General features: G+C 41.4%; 1 protein-coding gene across 1 annotated transcript; it reads right to left on the bottom strand.

Moving 5' to 3' along the window:
* Nucleotides 1–8,601: 8,601 nt before the first annotated feature.
* LOC104111985 (acetate--CoA ligase CCL3-like) lies at nucleotides 8,602–14,014 on the bottom strand. The gene is made up of 3 exons (XM_009621809.4): nucleotides 13,648–14,014; nucleotides 10,991–11,581; nucleotides 8,602–9,786 (listed from the first exon to the last, which is right to left on the bottom strand). The coding sequence occupies exons 1-3, from the start codon at nucleotides 13,861–13,863 to the stop codon at nucleotides 8,890–8,892; spliced, it is 1,704 nt and encodes a 567-aa protein (XP_009620104.1). The 5' UTR covers nucleotides 13,864–14,014; the 3' UTR covers nucleotides 8,602–8,889.
* Nucleotides 14,015–14,353: the final 339 nt, after the last annotated feature.

Below are 14,353 nucleotides of genomic sequence, written 5' to 3'. Positions count from 1 at the left end.
TTACGGTTTATGAGGGAAGTGAACGCCCGCATGGACCAAATCTCGGGCGGACCACCGGTGCTGAAAGGTCCGGAATCAATGAAGTATACTCAGTTTCCATACAAACCAAGCGTGGCACCAGAATTAATCCCGAAGCGGTTTAAAATGCTCGGCGTGCAAAATTATGATGGAACAACAGACCCTCAGAAGCATATTACCACCTATACAACGGCGGTGAAGGGGAATGATTTAGCTCCTTACGAGATTGAATCTATTTTGCTGAAGAAATTTAGAGAGACTCTCACGAGAGGATCCTTGATGTGGTATTCACTGTTACCCGACTATTCCATAGATTCCTTTGAGATGCTCGCAGATTCTTTTATTAAGGTTCATGCTGGGTCCAGAAAAGTGCAGGAGAAGATCCTCCGTGCCAGACGATCAACATGATATTCGGGGGGAATAAAATTAACGGGGACACCTTCTCGGTAGCAAAAAATATGAAAGTATCGATAACCCATAGCAAGAGACTCCGTGAAGTTGCTGAGACGATATTACTTTCACGGAAAAAGAACGCAAACGGATTGTTGCTACCGCACAACGACGCATTGGTAATTTTTGTAAATGTTCTAGACTTTAAAATCAAATGTGTTCTAGTGGATCTAGGAAGTTCAGCCAATATCATACAATGGAGAGTATTGGAGCAAGCTAAACTCACTGGAAGCATCATTCCGGCGACAAAACTTCTCGCCAGATTCAACCTTCGCGACCGTGACAACCCGATGAGAGATTTTGTTGCCCACAAATGCTGAAGGGCTGATGAAAACGACTCTTTTTGAAGTGGTAGATGGTGACATGGGATATAATATTATTCTGGGAAGACCATGGTTGCGCGAGGTGAGAGCTGTACCGTCACCGTATCATCAATTGCTCAAATTTCCAATGCCCGAAGGAATTAAACAGATAAGGGGCGACCAACCGGCGGTAAAGGAGATGTATATGATTTCGATCTCCAGTAGCAAAGATGAAGGAACACGCGGCATAGAAACTACAGGAACCGACACCCACTCCCGAATTGAATGAAGTTAGCCCGGGGGTAGAGGCATCAGAATCTTATCAGGTGCCAAGGTATTTCCAGGTACCAGAAGAGACAGATGCAACAAAATCCACGACGGAAGAGCTCGAACGAGTTGCATTGTTTGACTAGTTCTTATAAAGGAAATTCCACTTGGGGACAGGACTGCACCCCGAGCACAGATCCGGCTTTATTTAATTTCTTAAATTTAATGCCGATTATTTTTCTTAGTCGCATGCGGACATGAAAAGTATCCCCACAGAGGTGGCCATACACAAGCTAAGTTTGGACCCCAACATCCCTCTAGTAAGACAAAAGAAATGCCCTATTGCGGAGGCCAAGAATAAATTCGTCAAAGAAAAGGTAACTCGCTTACTCGATATCGGTTCGATCTGAGAGGTAAAGTATCCAGACTGGCTAGCTAATGTAGTAGTAGTTCCTAAGAAGAACAATAAATTTCGCATATGTGTAGATTATAAGGACTTGAATAAGGCGTGCCCAAAATACCCATTCCCACTGCCAAACATCGATCAAATGATTGATACGACGGTCGGGCACGAGTTAATGAGTTCCCTCGATGCTTATTCCGGGTACAACCAAATTAAGATGAACCCGGAGGATCAGGAAAAGACTTTGTTTATAACGAATTTCGGCACATATTGCTATAATGTGACGCCCCTCAGGTTGAAGAACGCCGAAGCCACTTATCAACGGCTCGTAAACAAGATGTTTGAAAAACAAATAGGGAAAACTATGTAATTTTACATAGATGATATGCTCGTTAAGTCTTTGAATGCAGGTGATCACCTTAAGCATCTGCAAGAAACTTTTCACATCCTAAGGAAGCATAACATGAAGCTTAACCCAGAGAAGTGCGCATTCGGGGTCAGCTCTGATAAGTTCCTAGGATTTCTGGTATAACAAAGGGTGATTGAGGTAAACCCCGATAATATCAAGGCCATCGAACACATCCCAGACCAGCTGCCAAGCGTGAAGCAAGTCCAAAAACTCATGGGGAGATTGCCCGCTTTGAGCAGATTCATTTCTCGGTCATTAGAGAATTGCCACCATTTCTTCGCATTGCTCAAAAAGAAAAACAACTTTGATGGACCCCGGAATGTCAGCAGGCTTTGAGAGATTTGAAAAGGTACTTGTCAAGCCCTCCATTACTTTTGAAATGAAAGGAAGGCGAAACACCGCTGGTATACCTCGCAGTCTCGGAGGTAGCGGTAAGTGCAGTTTTGGTCCGTGAGGATGAAGGCACGCAATCTCAAATTTTTTATGTTAGTAAAATTTTAACGAGAGCGGAAACTCGCTATCTGCACTTGGAGAAGCTGGCCTTAGCTCTCATAGTCGTCACATGGAAGCTGAGGCCCTACTTCCAATGTCACCTGATAGCTGTAGTGATCACATTTCCCCTGCGGAACATCCTCCACAAACCCAAACCCTTGGGTAGGTTGGCCAAATTGTCCGTCGAAATGAGTGAATTCGACATAGAATATAAACCAAGGACTGCAATTAAGTCACAATTCTTGGCTGACTTTGTGGCCGATTTCAGTCGGATTGTTGCCTCTAGCAACCAAAGAGGCAGTCATGGTGTCAGAATCGACATCGGGAGTTTGGACCTTATTTACGGACGGAGCCTCCAACGTAAAAGGGTCCGGGTTTGGCATAGTATTAACCACGCCTTCGGGAGAAACCCTAAGGCAAGCTATCAGAACGGTCCCTTTGACTAACAATGAAGCAGAGTATGAGGCTTTGATTGCCCGACTTGAACTGGTTGGGGACTAGATTCCGAGGTCATAGAAATCAACTCACAGATGGTGGTAAATCAGGTTTACGGGGTCTTTGAAACCATAGAAGAGCGCATGTAGCAATATGTGGTGAAGGAATAGGCTCTGCTGGCTCGATTTCGGGAGTGGTCAATTAATCACATCCTGAAGAAAATACAGAAGCGGATGCACTGGCTAACCTCGGCTCGTCGACGTAAATGAAGGGATCTGAGTCCAGGACGGTGGTATAATTGATACACTCGGTCCTGGATGCAGATAGCTATTATGAGGTAAATACTACTAATTTAGTCTGGGACTAGAGGAATGAGATCATCGATTATCTTGAGCACGGGAAATTTCCCGAAGATTCCAAGGCATCTCGGGCGTTGCGTGTCAAAGCAACACAATATAGCTTTAAAGGAGGACAATTATACAGAAAATCTTTCCAAGGACCGCTGGCCCAATGTTTGGGTCATCCAAAGCAAATTATGTTATGCAGGAGGTCCACGAAGGGATATGCGGAAACCATTCGGGCACATATTCCATAGTGTTAAAACTGGTAAGGGTAGGATATTATTGGCCCCGCATGGAATAAGATGCCAAAGCTTTCGTACAAAAATGTGGTAAGTGTCAATGCTACACATTACTAGTACATCAACCTGTGGAACCACTACATTCGGTCATATCTCCGTAGCCATTCATGAAGTGGGGGATGGACATCGTCGGACCGCTGCCACTAGTTCCCGGTAAGGTAACATTTCTTTTGATTTTAACTGATTATTTTTCTAAGTGGGTGGAAGAAGGTCCTTATCTGAAGATCGGCAAACGCGAAGTGGTGGATTTCTTGTGGGAAAACATAATCTGCAGGTTTGGAATACGAAAAGAGATAGCATGCGACAATGGGCCACAATTTATCGGTGCAAAGATCACAAAGTTCCTTCAAGATTTGAAAGTAAAGAGGATCATATCTTCACCCTATCATTCGAGTGCAAATGGTCAAGCGGAGTCAACGAACAAAGTGATTATCTCAAACCTCAAGAAAAGGTTGGAAGCGGCTAAAGGTAAATGGCCTGAGGAACTACCCGGAGTTTTATGGGCATACTGAACAACGGCCAAATCGAGCACGGGGGAAACTCCGTTTTCCCTTGTGTACGGAGCAGAAGCCTTAATTCCAGTGGAAGTAAGGGAGTCTGCCTTTAGGTATTTCCAGGCAAGCGAAGAAGCGAACAATGAAGCGATGTTAGTCATCTTGGAGTTACTCGATGAGTGCAGGGACTTGGCACATATAAGGATGACAGTGCAAAAGAAAAGAATTGAAAGATATTACAATCGAAGGGCCAACCTTTGTTACTTTAAAATGGGAGATTTGGTTTTAGGGAAAGTAACTCAAAACACTCGGGAACTCAACGCAAGGAAGTTAAGCCCAACTTAGGAAGGGCCCTACCGGGTTTCAGCTATCACCAGGAAAGGTTCGTAAGAGTTAGAGAATCAGAATGGAGAAAAGTTGCCAAGCAATTGGAATGTGGCACACCTCAAGAGATATTATTGCTGACAAACATCGTTTGTACTGAAAGTATGCGCTGCACTCTTTTTTCCTTCGTCCAGTTTTTGTTCCAATTGGGTTTTTCTGGCAAGGTTTTTGACAAGGAAGAAACGAAAATCATACTACGAGAAAGTTTCAACGGCAGCAATAAGACCTTTAATAGCAAGGCACGCAAGTCAAGAACCACTCCGGGGCGGTTAGATAATCTTTGGCTCTATAGCAAAATTCCCACTGGAAGGTTACCCAACCGTTCACAAGTGCAAACCACTAAAGGATTGTTAGATAGTCATTTGCTCGATAGCATAAAATCCTAATGGGAAGCGAAGTTTGTTACCGAGCGAAAGGTTGTCTAGTAATTCATTAGTGGGATCCTCGAAGGTACATGATTCCCAATGTTCCAATTCGCATTCTTCACATTTGAACATTGGGGGGAGGGATGATATGGGAATGCAGCAACAATGATTGCCACGTCAACCGGAGCACAAAAACCGGGAACATAATTGTGTCATAGGGACTACGCGGACAGCCCCGTAGAAACAAGTTGTATAAATTAGCCACAAGAAATGGCAATCTCTTTAACATAATGAATGGTTATGTACTTTTTGAAAACGAAAGGAATAAAGTAAAGTCCTTTTATTTTCCATCTTATTTCTTGTCTAATCGATGAATTGATTTTATAATTTGGAAGTTAAACAAGTACTTCAAGTGCTAGTGCTGTAATGAACATGAGACGTCCTCTTCAAGAGCACCGTAAACATAAGAGGGCCCTATCTTATGAAAACCCTCGTGTTAAGGGGTTGATTTTGGTAGAACTTATGCCCGGAATCAAAATGCTTTCGAGGAAAAATACACCCAAGGCTTCACATAATAAGACGCAAATAGTAAAACTTGCGCAAAACTCTTAAGCAAAACGAAGAGAATGCAAAGATTAAAACTTGCATAAATGTTCAAACGAAAGAAAGACTCAAACAATACTTGAGAAAAAGGATGCTTTTATTTACAATAACGTGCCAAAATGGCACAGATACAAAAGTTGGAAAAAGAAAAGAATAGCTAAATTGTTGCATCTCCGGAACCCGGAGGAAGAGAAGTGTCCACGCCCCCAGGGGAAGTGGGTAGATCCGCCGATGGCTCAATATTTTGGCCCTCATCAGTTTGACCTACAACATCTTCACCTTTCGTTTCCTCTTCAGTTCTCGAAGTTTCAAAATCGGAACCGGAAGAACCAGAAGAATCAGGCTCTACCTGGAGACCACTTTTAGCAGCTAACTCAAGCTCACGGGCCTTTGCAATTTCGGCATCAAAGTCAATGATACCAGCTTTGGCCTCTTCCAAGGTTTTTCTCTAAATGTTGTACATAACGTAAGTTTTCTCAACAACGAGGTAAGCCTCTCGGTGCTTAAGTTCTTCTTTGAGTTGGGTTACATCGGGAGAAAGGTTTTCCCGGGCGGATCTACCGGATCTGAGGCTAACATCAAGGTCACGGATAGATGAGGTAAAGAGCCTATTATGCTCGATAGTTTTCTTATACTTCTCCTCTAGCTGGGCATGTTTCACCCCCGCAACAGTAAGCTCGTCAGTTTTGGAGTTCAAGGCTGCCTCTAAGTTGGTCAATCTTTCAGCGGAAGCAGCCTCGCGGTCGGTTGCAGCAAGAACAGTGATATGGACTTCAGCCCTTTTGGCCCTGGCTTCGTCAAATTTAACCCTCAGCGGGAAAATCTCTTGGCTAAGGGCTACCACTTCTTGCTCGCTTCGCTACAAACGAGTCTCCAATACAACAACCTCAGCAGCTTTTGCTTCCAATTTTGAGAGGCGAGCGGCAGTTTGCTCCTGCTCGGCCAAAAGTTAATCCCGTGCGGAGGTAAGTTCTTCCTTTTCCCGAATCAACCTTTGGAGGCCCTCGGAAGCAAGAAAGTTGGCCTACAGAGCAAGAAAGGCAAACCTAGGATATTTTCAGGAAAAAGCAAAAGAAATAATGAAGGAAGTAAAGAAAGTATCACTGCGGCGATGTGCATGGCATTGTTCAACAAGCACTCGAGAGAGAGAGCCTGTATCTTTTCCCAATCTTTTTCTGAAGCCAAAGGCTTCAGATAGTTAGCAAGTTCCACCGGTCGGAATAGCAATTAACATCCGGTGGAAACTGAGAGAGTAACGCTCCTCCTCCTTTGCGGATCTTCTGAGGGGGGAGCATAGTTTTTCCCCAAATTCCCATGAACTGGGGACCGGAGGAGAAGGACACCCTCTTCTCGGGTAGATGTGGCCGGTAGAGATGATGTAGCAGTTGATGGTGTTGGTGATGATGGAGGTGAAGCTGATGGAGTTGAAGGGTAAGAAGCAGATGCGACAAACGCAATGCTGGTTGTTGGTTGCTCGTCAGCTGAAGATGGAAGGGACCCGGTACTCAGCCCCAAAATACCGGGCGCAACGACTAGGACACGGAAGCGGGAGTTGGCATTTTCCACCATTTCATACTCCTCCCAGAGCGTCGAGACATCGTCCTCGGCCGGTGTAACTAACTCAATGGATTGAGAGGTCCGTTGAGTTGAGGAAGGTCGTCGTCTTCTATGTAGAGAAGCTTCTTCCTCGCTAGCTTCTCTATCATCGTCAATCATCACGGTATCAATGGCCGGCCCGGGCGGAGTGCTCCTTACCACGACTTCCGGAGACTGCTCGGGGGAATCTTTCTTTGCCCTCTTATTTTTCCCTCCGGCTGCAGAGAAATTCCTTCTTTTTGGTTGCTTGTTCTCCGGCCGGGGACTCCGAGAAGAAGCACTTGTACCAAAGACAGGCCCGGAGACGCCTGTTTGTGAAAAAGCTTTTTGCAGCAGCCTCGTCGTATCAGCAGGATCAGCCAAAATGTCCTCATCGGGGACAACAACTGAGCCTTGGGGTAGACCTAAATTCAACAGAAGGAAGGATTCAGATAATTTTCTCATAAGAAAAGGTAAGGACATAACAAGTTAAACTTACCATGATTTTTGTCCTTCCACCCGTATTTCAGGGACATTTCTTTCCACGAGCGGGTTCAGGCGCGGTAATGTCCAAAATCTTCTAAACCCATTGGTTCAGGCCCTCAACCCTAGGGGGAACCCACTGAGCAGCTGAGGTAGAAAATAGAAGGAGAGTTAATAATGACGAGGACAAGATCTTTAACAAGGAAAGAAAAGAGGTTGATGCGTATAAGTAAAGGTTTAGGCGGCTAAATTCGTGGCCATGATTACCTCGATAATCGGGAAAAGTTATGCTGAATTGTGGGATGACGCGTGTTCGGGACATTAAATATGGAGAGACGTGTGTCTAATCAACCGTTAGAAGTTTTTTAGAAGGAATCATAGTAATTCCCGCCAAAAAGAGTGTTTCTACCAACTTCCTGGTGACACAAAGTTATGTCACCGGAAAGCAGGGGGACTATTTGTATAGGGTAAAGTATGCTATGCTACGTGGCTGTCCAAAAGAGGGACACGTGGAACCTAAGGCGGGGATAGCTAAAACCGAAGGCGATTGTCCCGTTTGTCACCGGAAAGGATAATGTTCATAAATATGCAATAAATACCCTCCGTCCGGTAGTATTTAATGGAGAATATTCCACAACATTTAGTGCGCTGTCCGTTAGAGAGAATTTTCCATTTACGCTCACCGTTACACCTTCTTCAATGGCCCTCATAATTGACATTAAAGAAAGACATGATCCTAGGACCTTGTTCCTTAGGTGCAACTATAAATAGTGAGCTCTCTTATTATTGTAGTGAACATAATTTTTTTGGCAAACTTTTGCTATAATCAATAAAAAACTTTATACAATTTTACTTTTTTGTTCCTTGGTTTCATCACTGTTGTGCCCGGAAGCCCTGTCCCTGAATCATTGTTTTTCGTGATTTTATCTTCATTTCAAGGCTAAGTATTATGCATTTCTTTAATTATTTCATTATTTCAGGATCAAATTAATTTACTTGTCTAGAAATCACGTATAAATTCAACTGTACCGTTTTACGGGTAAACATAACTTAAATACACTAACTAAAAAAGTATCTGGTAAAAGGTTACTTAGCTTTTCTTAAGATAACCACATATATTTAACTATAAACTGTTGCATGCAATTACCTTGTAAATGACTTTCTTCTATGAAACATATAGACATTAAGAAACATACAACTCCATCAATTTCCAGTGTCTTAATAATAAAGAAATTATCAAGTGGTAAGATGACAATCTGAGATGCTGTTTCATAACAATCATTTACCGAAAACATAGTGAATTACTACTTCATGAAAAGATCTGGCATTTCACCAGAATATCAAGATACAATTTACCAAACAGCTTGAAAATGCAATACACATCTATAGTTCATGGTAAGAAAAAGTTTCACAGTGCCGTCCCATGATTATCTGACAAAACCGACTCGTAAACCTTATTTATCTGCAATGAGAGTGAAGATACACAAAGAGATGCATAGACCGATCACTAAACAGCAGATAATTTATACATACAAAGACAAATTTGACAGCAAGTCAATCGTGTTACATCTACAATCTACTCTTTCTCACCGGTCCCATCTCCTTTGCCTTTGCCCTTAACAAGTGCTTCTGTATTTTCCCTGTAGCTGTCTTTGGCAATGGTCCAAAAACCACAGACTTTGGAACCCAGTACCTTGGCATCTTCGATCGACTGAAGTTCATAATATCCTCTGCCAACTGTTGTTGATCCGTTTCCTTTACATTAGGCTTTAATGTCACAAATGCACAAGGTGACTCCCCCCATTGCTCATCAGGCCTTGCAACAACAGAGACCTCAAGTATTGCTGGGTGTTGATATAAGATATTCTCGACCTCAACACTACTAATATTTTCACCACCAGAAATAATTATGTCTTTTGATCTGTCTTTTATTTCTATATACCCATCTGGATGTTTTACAGCAAGATCACCAGAATGATACCACCCTCCTGCAAAAGCAGCTTCATTGGCTTTAGGGTTCTTCAGGTAGCCTTTCATCACAACATTACCCTTGAAGACGATTTCTCCCATCGTTTTTCCATCGGCTGGAACAGGTGTCATGTCCTTTGGGTTAATTACATCTAGTTTCTCCAAGCTTACATATCTGACACCTTGACGCGCATTGAGACGTGCTTGGACATCTGTGGGAAGTAAATCCCATTCTGGCTTCCATGTGCATATAGTGGAGGGGCCATAGGTTTCGGAGAGGCCATAAGTGTGTAAGACACGGAAGCCACGTTGAGTCATTGCAGCGAGAACTGAAGGAGGAGGAGAAGCACCAGCTGTGCTTACATGTACTAGACGAGGCAGGGGAAGGATAGTCTCTTCTTTTGGGGCATTAACCATGGTGTTGAGCACCACAGGTGCAGCAGAGAAATGGGTCACACCAAGGTGGGTTATAGCTGAATAAACAGCCTTTGCTGTTACCTGCATATGGACCCAGGACAGAAATTAAAGGCAAACTTGTCATGAACCAGCATAAGCAAGGGAAGAAAACTATGCGTTCAACCAGCCTCAAAGACGTTATGTTTTTCTTTTTATCTCCATCTAGAAATTGACCTAATTCCTAAGAGCCAAGTACTCCTTTTCTCCTCTCTTTCTTTTTTTTTTTTTTTTTTTGAGAATGGTAACAAGTGCCCCTTTTCTCATAGCGTATTCAAACTTATCCGCACTCTAGAACTCATGCAAAATCCTTTGGGGTGTTAACTAGGAAGTAAGCTACGTGTTACTACTTTTTTTAATGAACATCCTAAGATAGTAAAAATATTGATATTTTCTTTTTAAGATTCTTCTAGTCGATTAACCTACTTTAGGATGAAATACTGTATAATTGTTTCTTACCCTGATAGTTTGAACAATAAGATGCCATTGCTTCTTGTTGGTGACTCGCATGTCTTGTATGATCAGATGACTAAATACTGATTTTTTGTTGAATTTCAGCTTGGAAACTGGAAGGGGGGGGGGGGTGTGAAGTAACTAACTCCTCCATATTTTTCAAGAGGATTCTATCTACATCTCCGTTTATAATCACCCATTATTTGAACATTTTATCATGTATGTGGGAGAAGAAATGAGTAAAGGTAGATAGCAGAAGGGGAAGGATTGTGCTTTTTTATTAGTGAAATAAGCAGTTTTCATTTTATTAAAAATTCAATGGTAAGAGTTGGCAGTTCATATCTTTTTATGACCCCCAGAACAAGAATTAGGAGCGTCTTTCTAAAAAAAAAAAAAAATAGAATTAGGAGAGTGGGCAGAGCTCTTGGAGAACATAGCAGGCAGCAAATGCTATCCCCCCACGTTTCGACCCTTTTTTGATGGATAAGGCTAAATACTTCTGTCATATACATTCAGGTCATACAAAAAGGAAATCACCAGATACGCATCTACTCTAAAACAGACTTGTCAACTAAAGTGGCGGGGCAATGTGGTAAAAAATAAACAAACATGACTTTCATCTGTTCATTCGTATTTCTATTGTACACTCTCATGCCAAAGCCTGGTATCTTGTTATCAACTACATTTATCCTACATTATTTGCATGTGCATTAACAAGGTTGCACAGTACTCAGAACTAAGTACCATAAATAGGACATATGAACCTCCATGTGCAAGAAAAGAGCCAAGCGATTACCTGTCTAAGACATATGTTAGTCCCACAAATTGCAGCAAGTGTCCATGTGAAACACCAACCGTTGCAGTGAAACATAGGTAGAGTCCAAAGGTACACAGCTCCCTCTTTCATACTCCAAACAACAGCATTACTCATAGCCATAAGATAAGCTCCACGATGATGAAGCACCACTCCTTTAGGACTAGCTGTCGTTCCAGAAGTATAACCTAGAGCAATACTTTGCCACTCATCTTGCGGTGGCTTCCAAGGAAACTCCGGATCACCAGTTTCCAGGAATTGCTCATATTCAATTGCCCCTTTCTCTAACGCATACTGGACTGGGGCTGGATCACAGTTTTTATCAGCAATAACAATAAGAAGTGGTCGATTTGATTTTCCTTTGCTCTTATTTTCTGAAAATTTTAAAGCTTCCTCAGCCAAGGAAAAGAATTCTTGGTCCACCATGACAACTGCAGCTGTGCAGTGATCCAAAAGAAAAGCAATTGTGTCTGCATTTAAACGAACATTGACAGCATTTAAAACAGCTCCAGCCATTGGAATTCCAAAATGAGCTTCATACATAGCAGGAACATTTGGTGCAATCACTGCAACCTGCCATGACGCCAAAAAGGAAAGGACTTAAAAGGCTCCCACTGGATACCAGAAAATGCATTTTGTCACGAGGATAAAACTGTACATCCATAAAGAACTATAGAAAGTTCCTGTCTGTCCATTCAATTGATATGGAGAAACATGCGATAGGTGATGCAACATTTAAAAATATAATACTCCCTGCGTTTAAATTAATGTGAACATGCTTGACCGGGCACAGAGTTTAAGAAAGAAAGAACTATAAGACTTTTGAAACTTATGTCTTAAGCATGTCATAACATTGAGTAGCGATAAAAGCTTGTTATTAAGAGTAAAATGGGACATTCAAGTTAAATTGTTTCCAAATCTACTAAGGGGCAATTCTTTAGAAACGGATTAAAAAAGAAGATAGGGTACATAAACTGGAATGGAGGGAGTAGTTTCTTTAACCCTGAGGAGAGGCTATTCAAAACCTGATCATTTGTATCCAAAATATTACATTTTCAATCAAATGTACTCTTCTTCGAAGACAATAGGTTTAGCTTATTTAGACTTTTAGTGAATAATCTGGAAGAATTTTAGGAAGTTACGGGCTCCCTTCAATTGTAACCAGGACGATGCCTGAAACATTTGTAAAGTACAGAACTTCATTAGCGCTGATTTTTGAATAATGTAGTTTACTCACTTTAGCAACTCTACTCTTATTCACCCTTTCTAAGTTCCCTAAAATTCCTAAAAATGGGGGTTAAGAAGTTTAAAGTAAGAACACATAGATATTAACATTAATATTTATTTGGACTCCTGATAACCCCAGAACAAGAAAAAAAAAATGGGGAACGGTCAACTCCATCCAGAGAATGAACCTACAGAAAGGCAAGGCACAAAACCATGTGATGAATCTGCCAGATATATGAGCTTTATCAACAAATCAAAGATCTTTCTGTAATTTCCAATCTAAAGACCAATCTGACTCCACCCACTCATTTTCTCCACACGGGACAGTGCGAGCTAAGTCTGTAGACTCTGTTACATTGTTTACATAAAATCTCCAATAGGCCAAATAAGTATTCCTCTTCTTTCCCTCGTATACCCAGAAAATTCAGCTAACGCGTATGGTCAGTTTGTGATCCCTAAAGAGTAAATGCGGGAGTATGGAATGAAGATGTAAGACAGTTTGCACCAAACCATTCAAGTTGAAGTGCCAAATTCTCACTTAGCAACGGATGGAACTCCAACACACCAACTCATGTCCAAGGCAATTTCTCCTAGATATTGGATACTATGCATTTGCATTAGTCTATTTTACATGGACTAGTGTCCAAGAATCACCCTTATCCATACTGCATTGAGTCTTGAGAAACACTATCAAATATGCTATGTAGATCAGAATGGTGAGGACTGATGTAAATCAATGCCAGCAAAACCCCCGATGGAATCTCTATAACAGTGGCAGGGTGCAAAGATCCTCATACGAATGTAGTCTCTAGTAGATGTTGGAACAGATTCTTATATGATTAACTACGAGTATCTCATCCGTTATACTGATTTGACCAAGAATAGAAAATAGATTTGCAGGGATCATATTGGATTAGATCAGTGTAGAGGAAAAGTTATTTGGTTTAGTCGAATAAACCAAACAAGACAACGTCAAAACAAATTACTTATCAAACTAGAGTAATCTCATACATTTCACAAAAATCATCATATTGCCTTTACTTCCATGACAGCAATTAAGCTTAATTAAAAAAAAAAGGAAATCCGCTGCTGCAACACACAAGACATGAAACAAACTAACAACATAAAGAAGCAAAGGAGAAAATGGAAATTACTCTAATAAGAAAGAGGGGAAAAAAAACAGAAGCCCGATTCTTACAAAATAAAGCTAGTGTTGCCCATAAAAATCCTTTATACATAGTCTATTGTTCCCACTGGTCCTCCGGGATTTCTTGATTATAAAAAGAAATCCTTTATACTTGGTTAAATCAATTCTAAACTGATGAACTTACCACAACTCTCTTCCTATAATGTGAAGGAAAACAGAGAAAAGAATAATGGAGGAGTAAAATGAAGTAAAGAAGCGGAGATACCGTGCTTCCAAAAGTGACGGAGCATTTGGTAAGAGCAGAAGCCAGTTGACGGCAACGGCGATAAGTCTGAAGCCACGTGTATTCAACGGAGCCGTGAACTAACGATTTTCGGTTGGGATACACCATCGCCGCCCTCTCCAAGAACCATAACGGCGTCAAAGCGGTGTAGTTCGCCTCATTCTTTGGAAGATCGTCGATATCTCTCTCTACCACCATTTTTCTCTCTCTTTGGACTTGAGAAGAGGAGTTTTGTGAAAATGGAGAGCAGAAATGCTATGTATATAATATGTTGGAGTTCAGAAAAATGTGTGACTCAGGTGTGTTGCGTTGAGATTTTTTTTTTTTAAATTGCCGTTGTGTTAGAGTGGAGTAGTATTCTTTTCTCGTCCTTTTATATTGGATATGTTGGCTATGGTGATGACTTTTTTCCTTCTTTTTCCGATTTTATTATGGTGATGATTTTGATGAGCAGAAAAGACAACCTTGGCTAGAATTTGTATAAGAATTTGTTCTTTGCTTCTTTCAAAATTGGAACTCGTCTAAAAAACTTTTGTGAAGTGTCTTGAATTTTTATGCTTACTATGAAATACAGTCACGGAGTTTTTTAGTAGTTATATATGCCATTGGAGCTAATTTCGAGTTTCTTTTTAATAAACGAAGAATTTATAACTGTCAAATTCTGGAATTTTACTACACTTGCGGAATT

The sequence above is a fragment of the Nicotiana tomentosiformis genome, chromosome 9 (genome assembly GCF_000390325.3).
Source record: "Nicotiana tomentosiformis chromosome 9, ASM39032v3, whole genome shotgun sequence".
NCBI lineage: Eukaryota > Viridiplantae > Streptophyta > Magnoliopsida > Solanales > Solanaceae > Nicotiana > Nicotiana tomentosiformis.
Note: the sequence above shows the minus strand (reverse complement) of the source record. Positions and strands in the feature narration are given on the sequence as shown.

What these genes read in the sequence shown, in the direction of transcription:
- LOC104111985 (XM_009621809.4), bottom strand. Translation starts at nt 13,863, where the DNA reads ATGGTGGTAGAGAGAGATATCGACGATCTTCCAAAGAATGAGGCGAAC. An exon ending in CCGTCACTTTTGGAAGCACG is followed by an intron (nt 11,582 to 13,647) that starts GTATCTCCGCTT and finishes GCGTCATGGCAG; the next exon opens with GTTGCAGTGATTGCACCAAA. An exon ending in CTAACATATGTCTTAGACAG is followed by an intron (nt 9,787 to 10,990) that starts GTAATCGCTTGG and finishes GTCCATATGCAG; the next exon opens with GTAACAGCAAAGGCTGTTTA.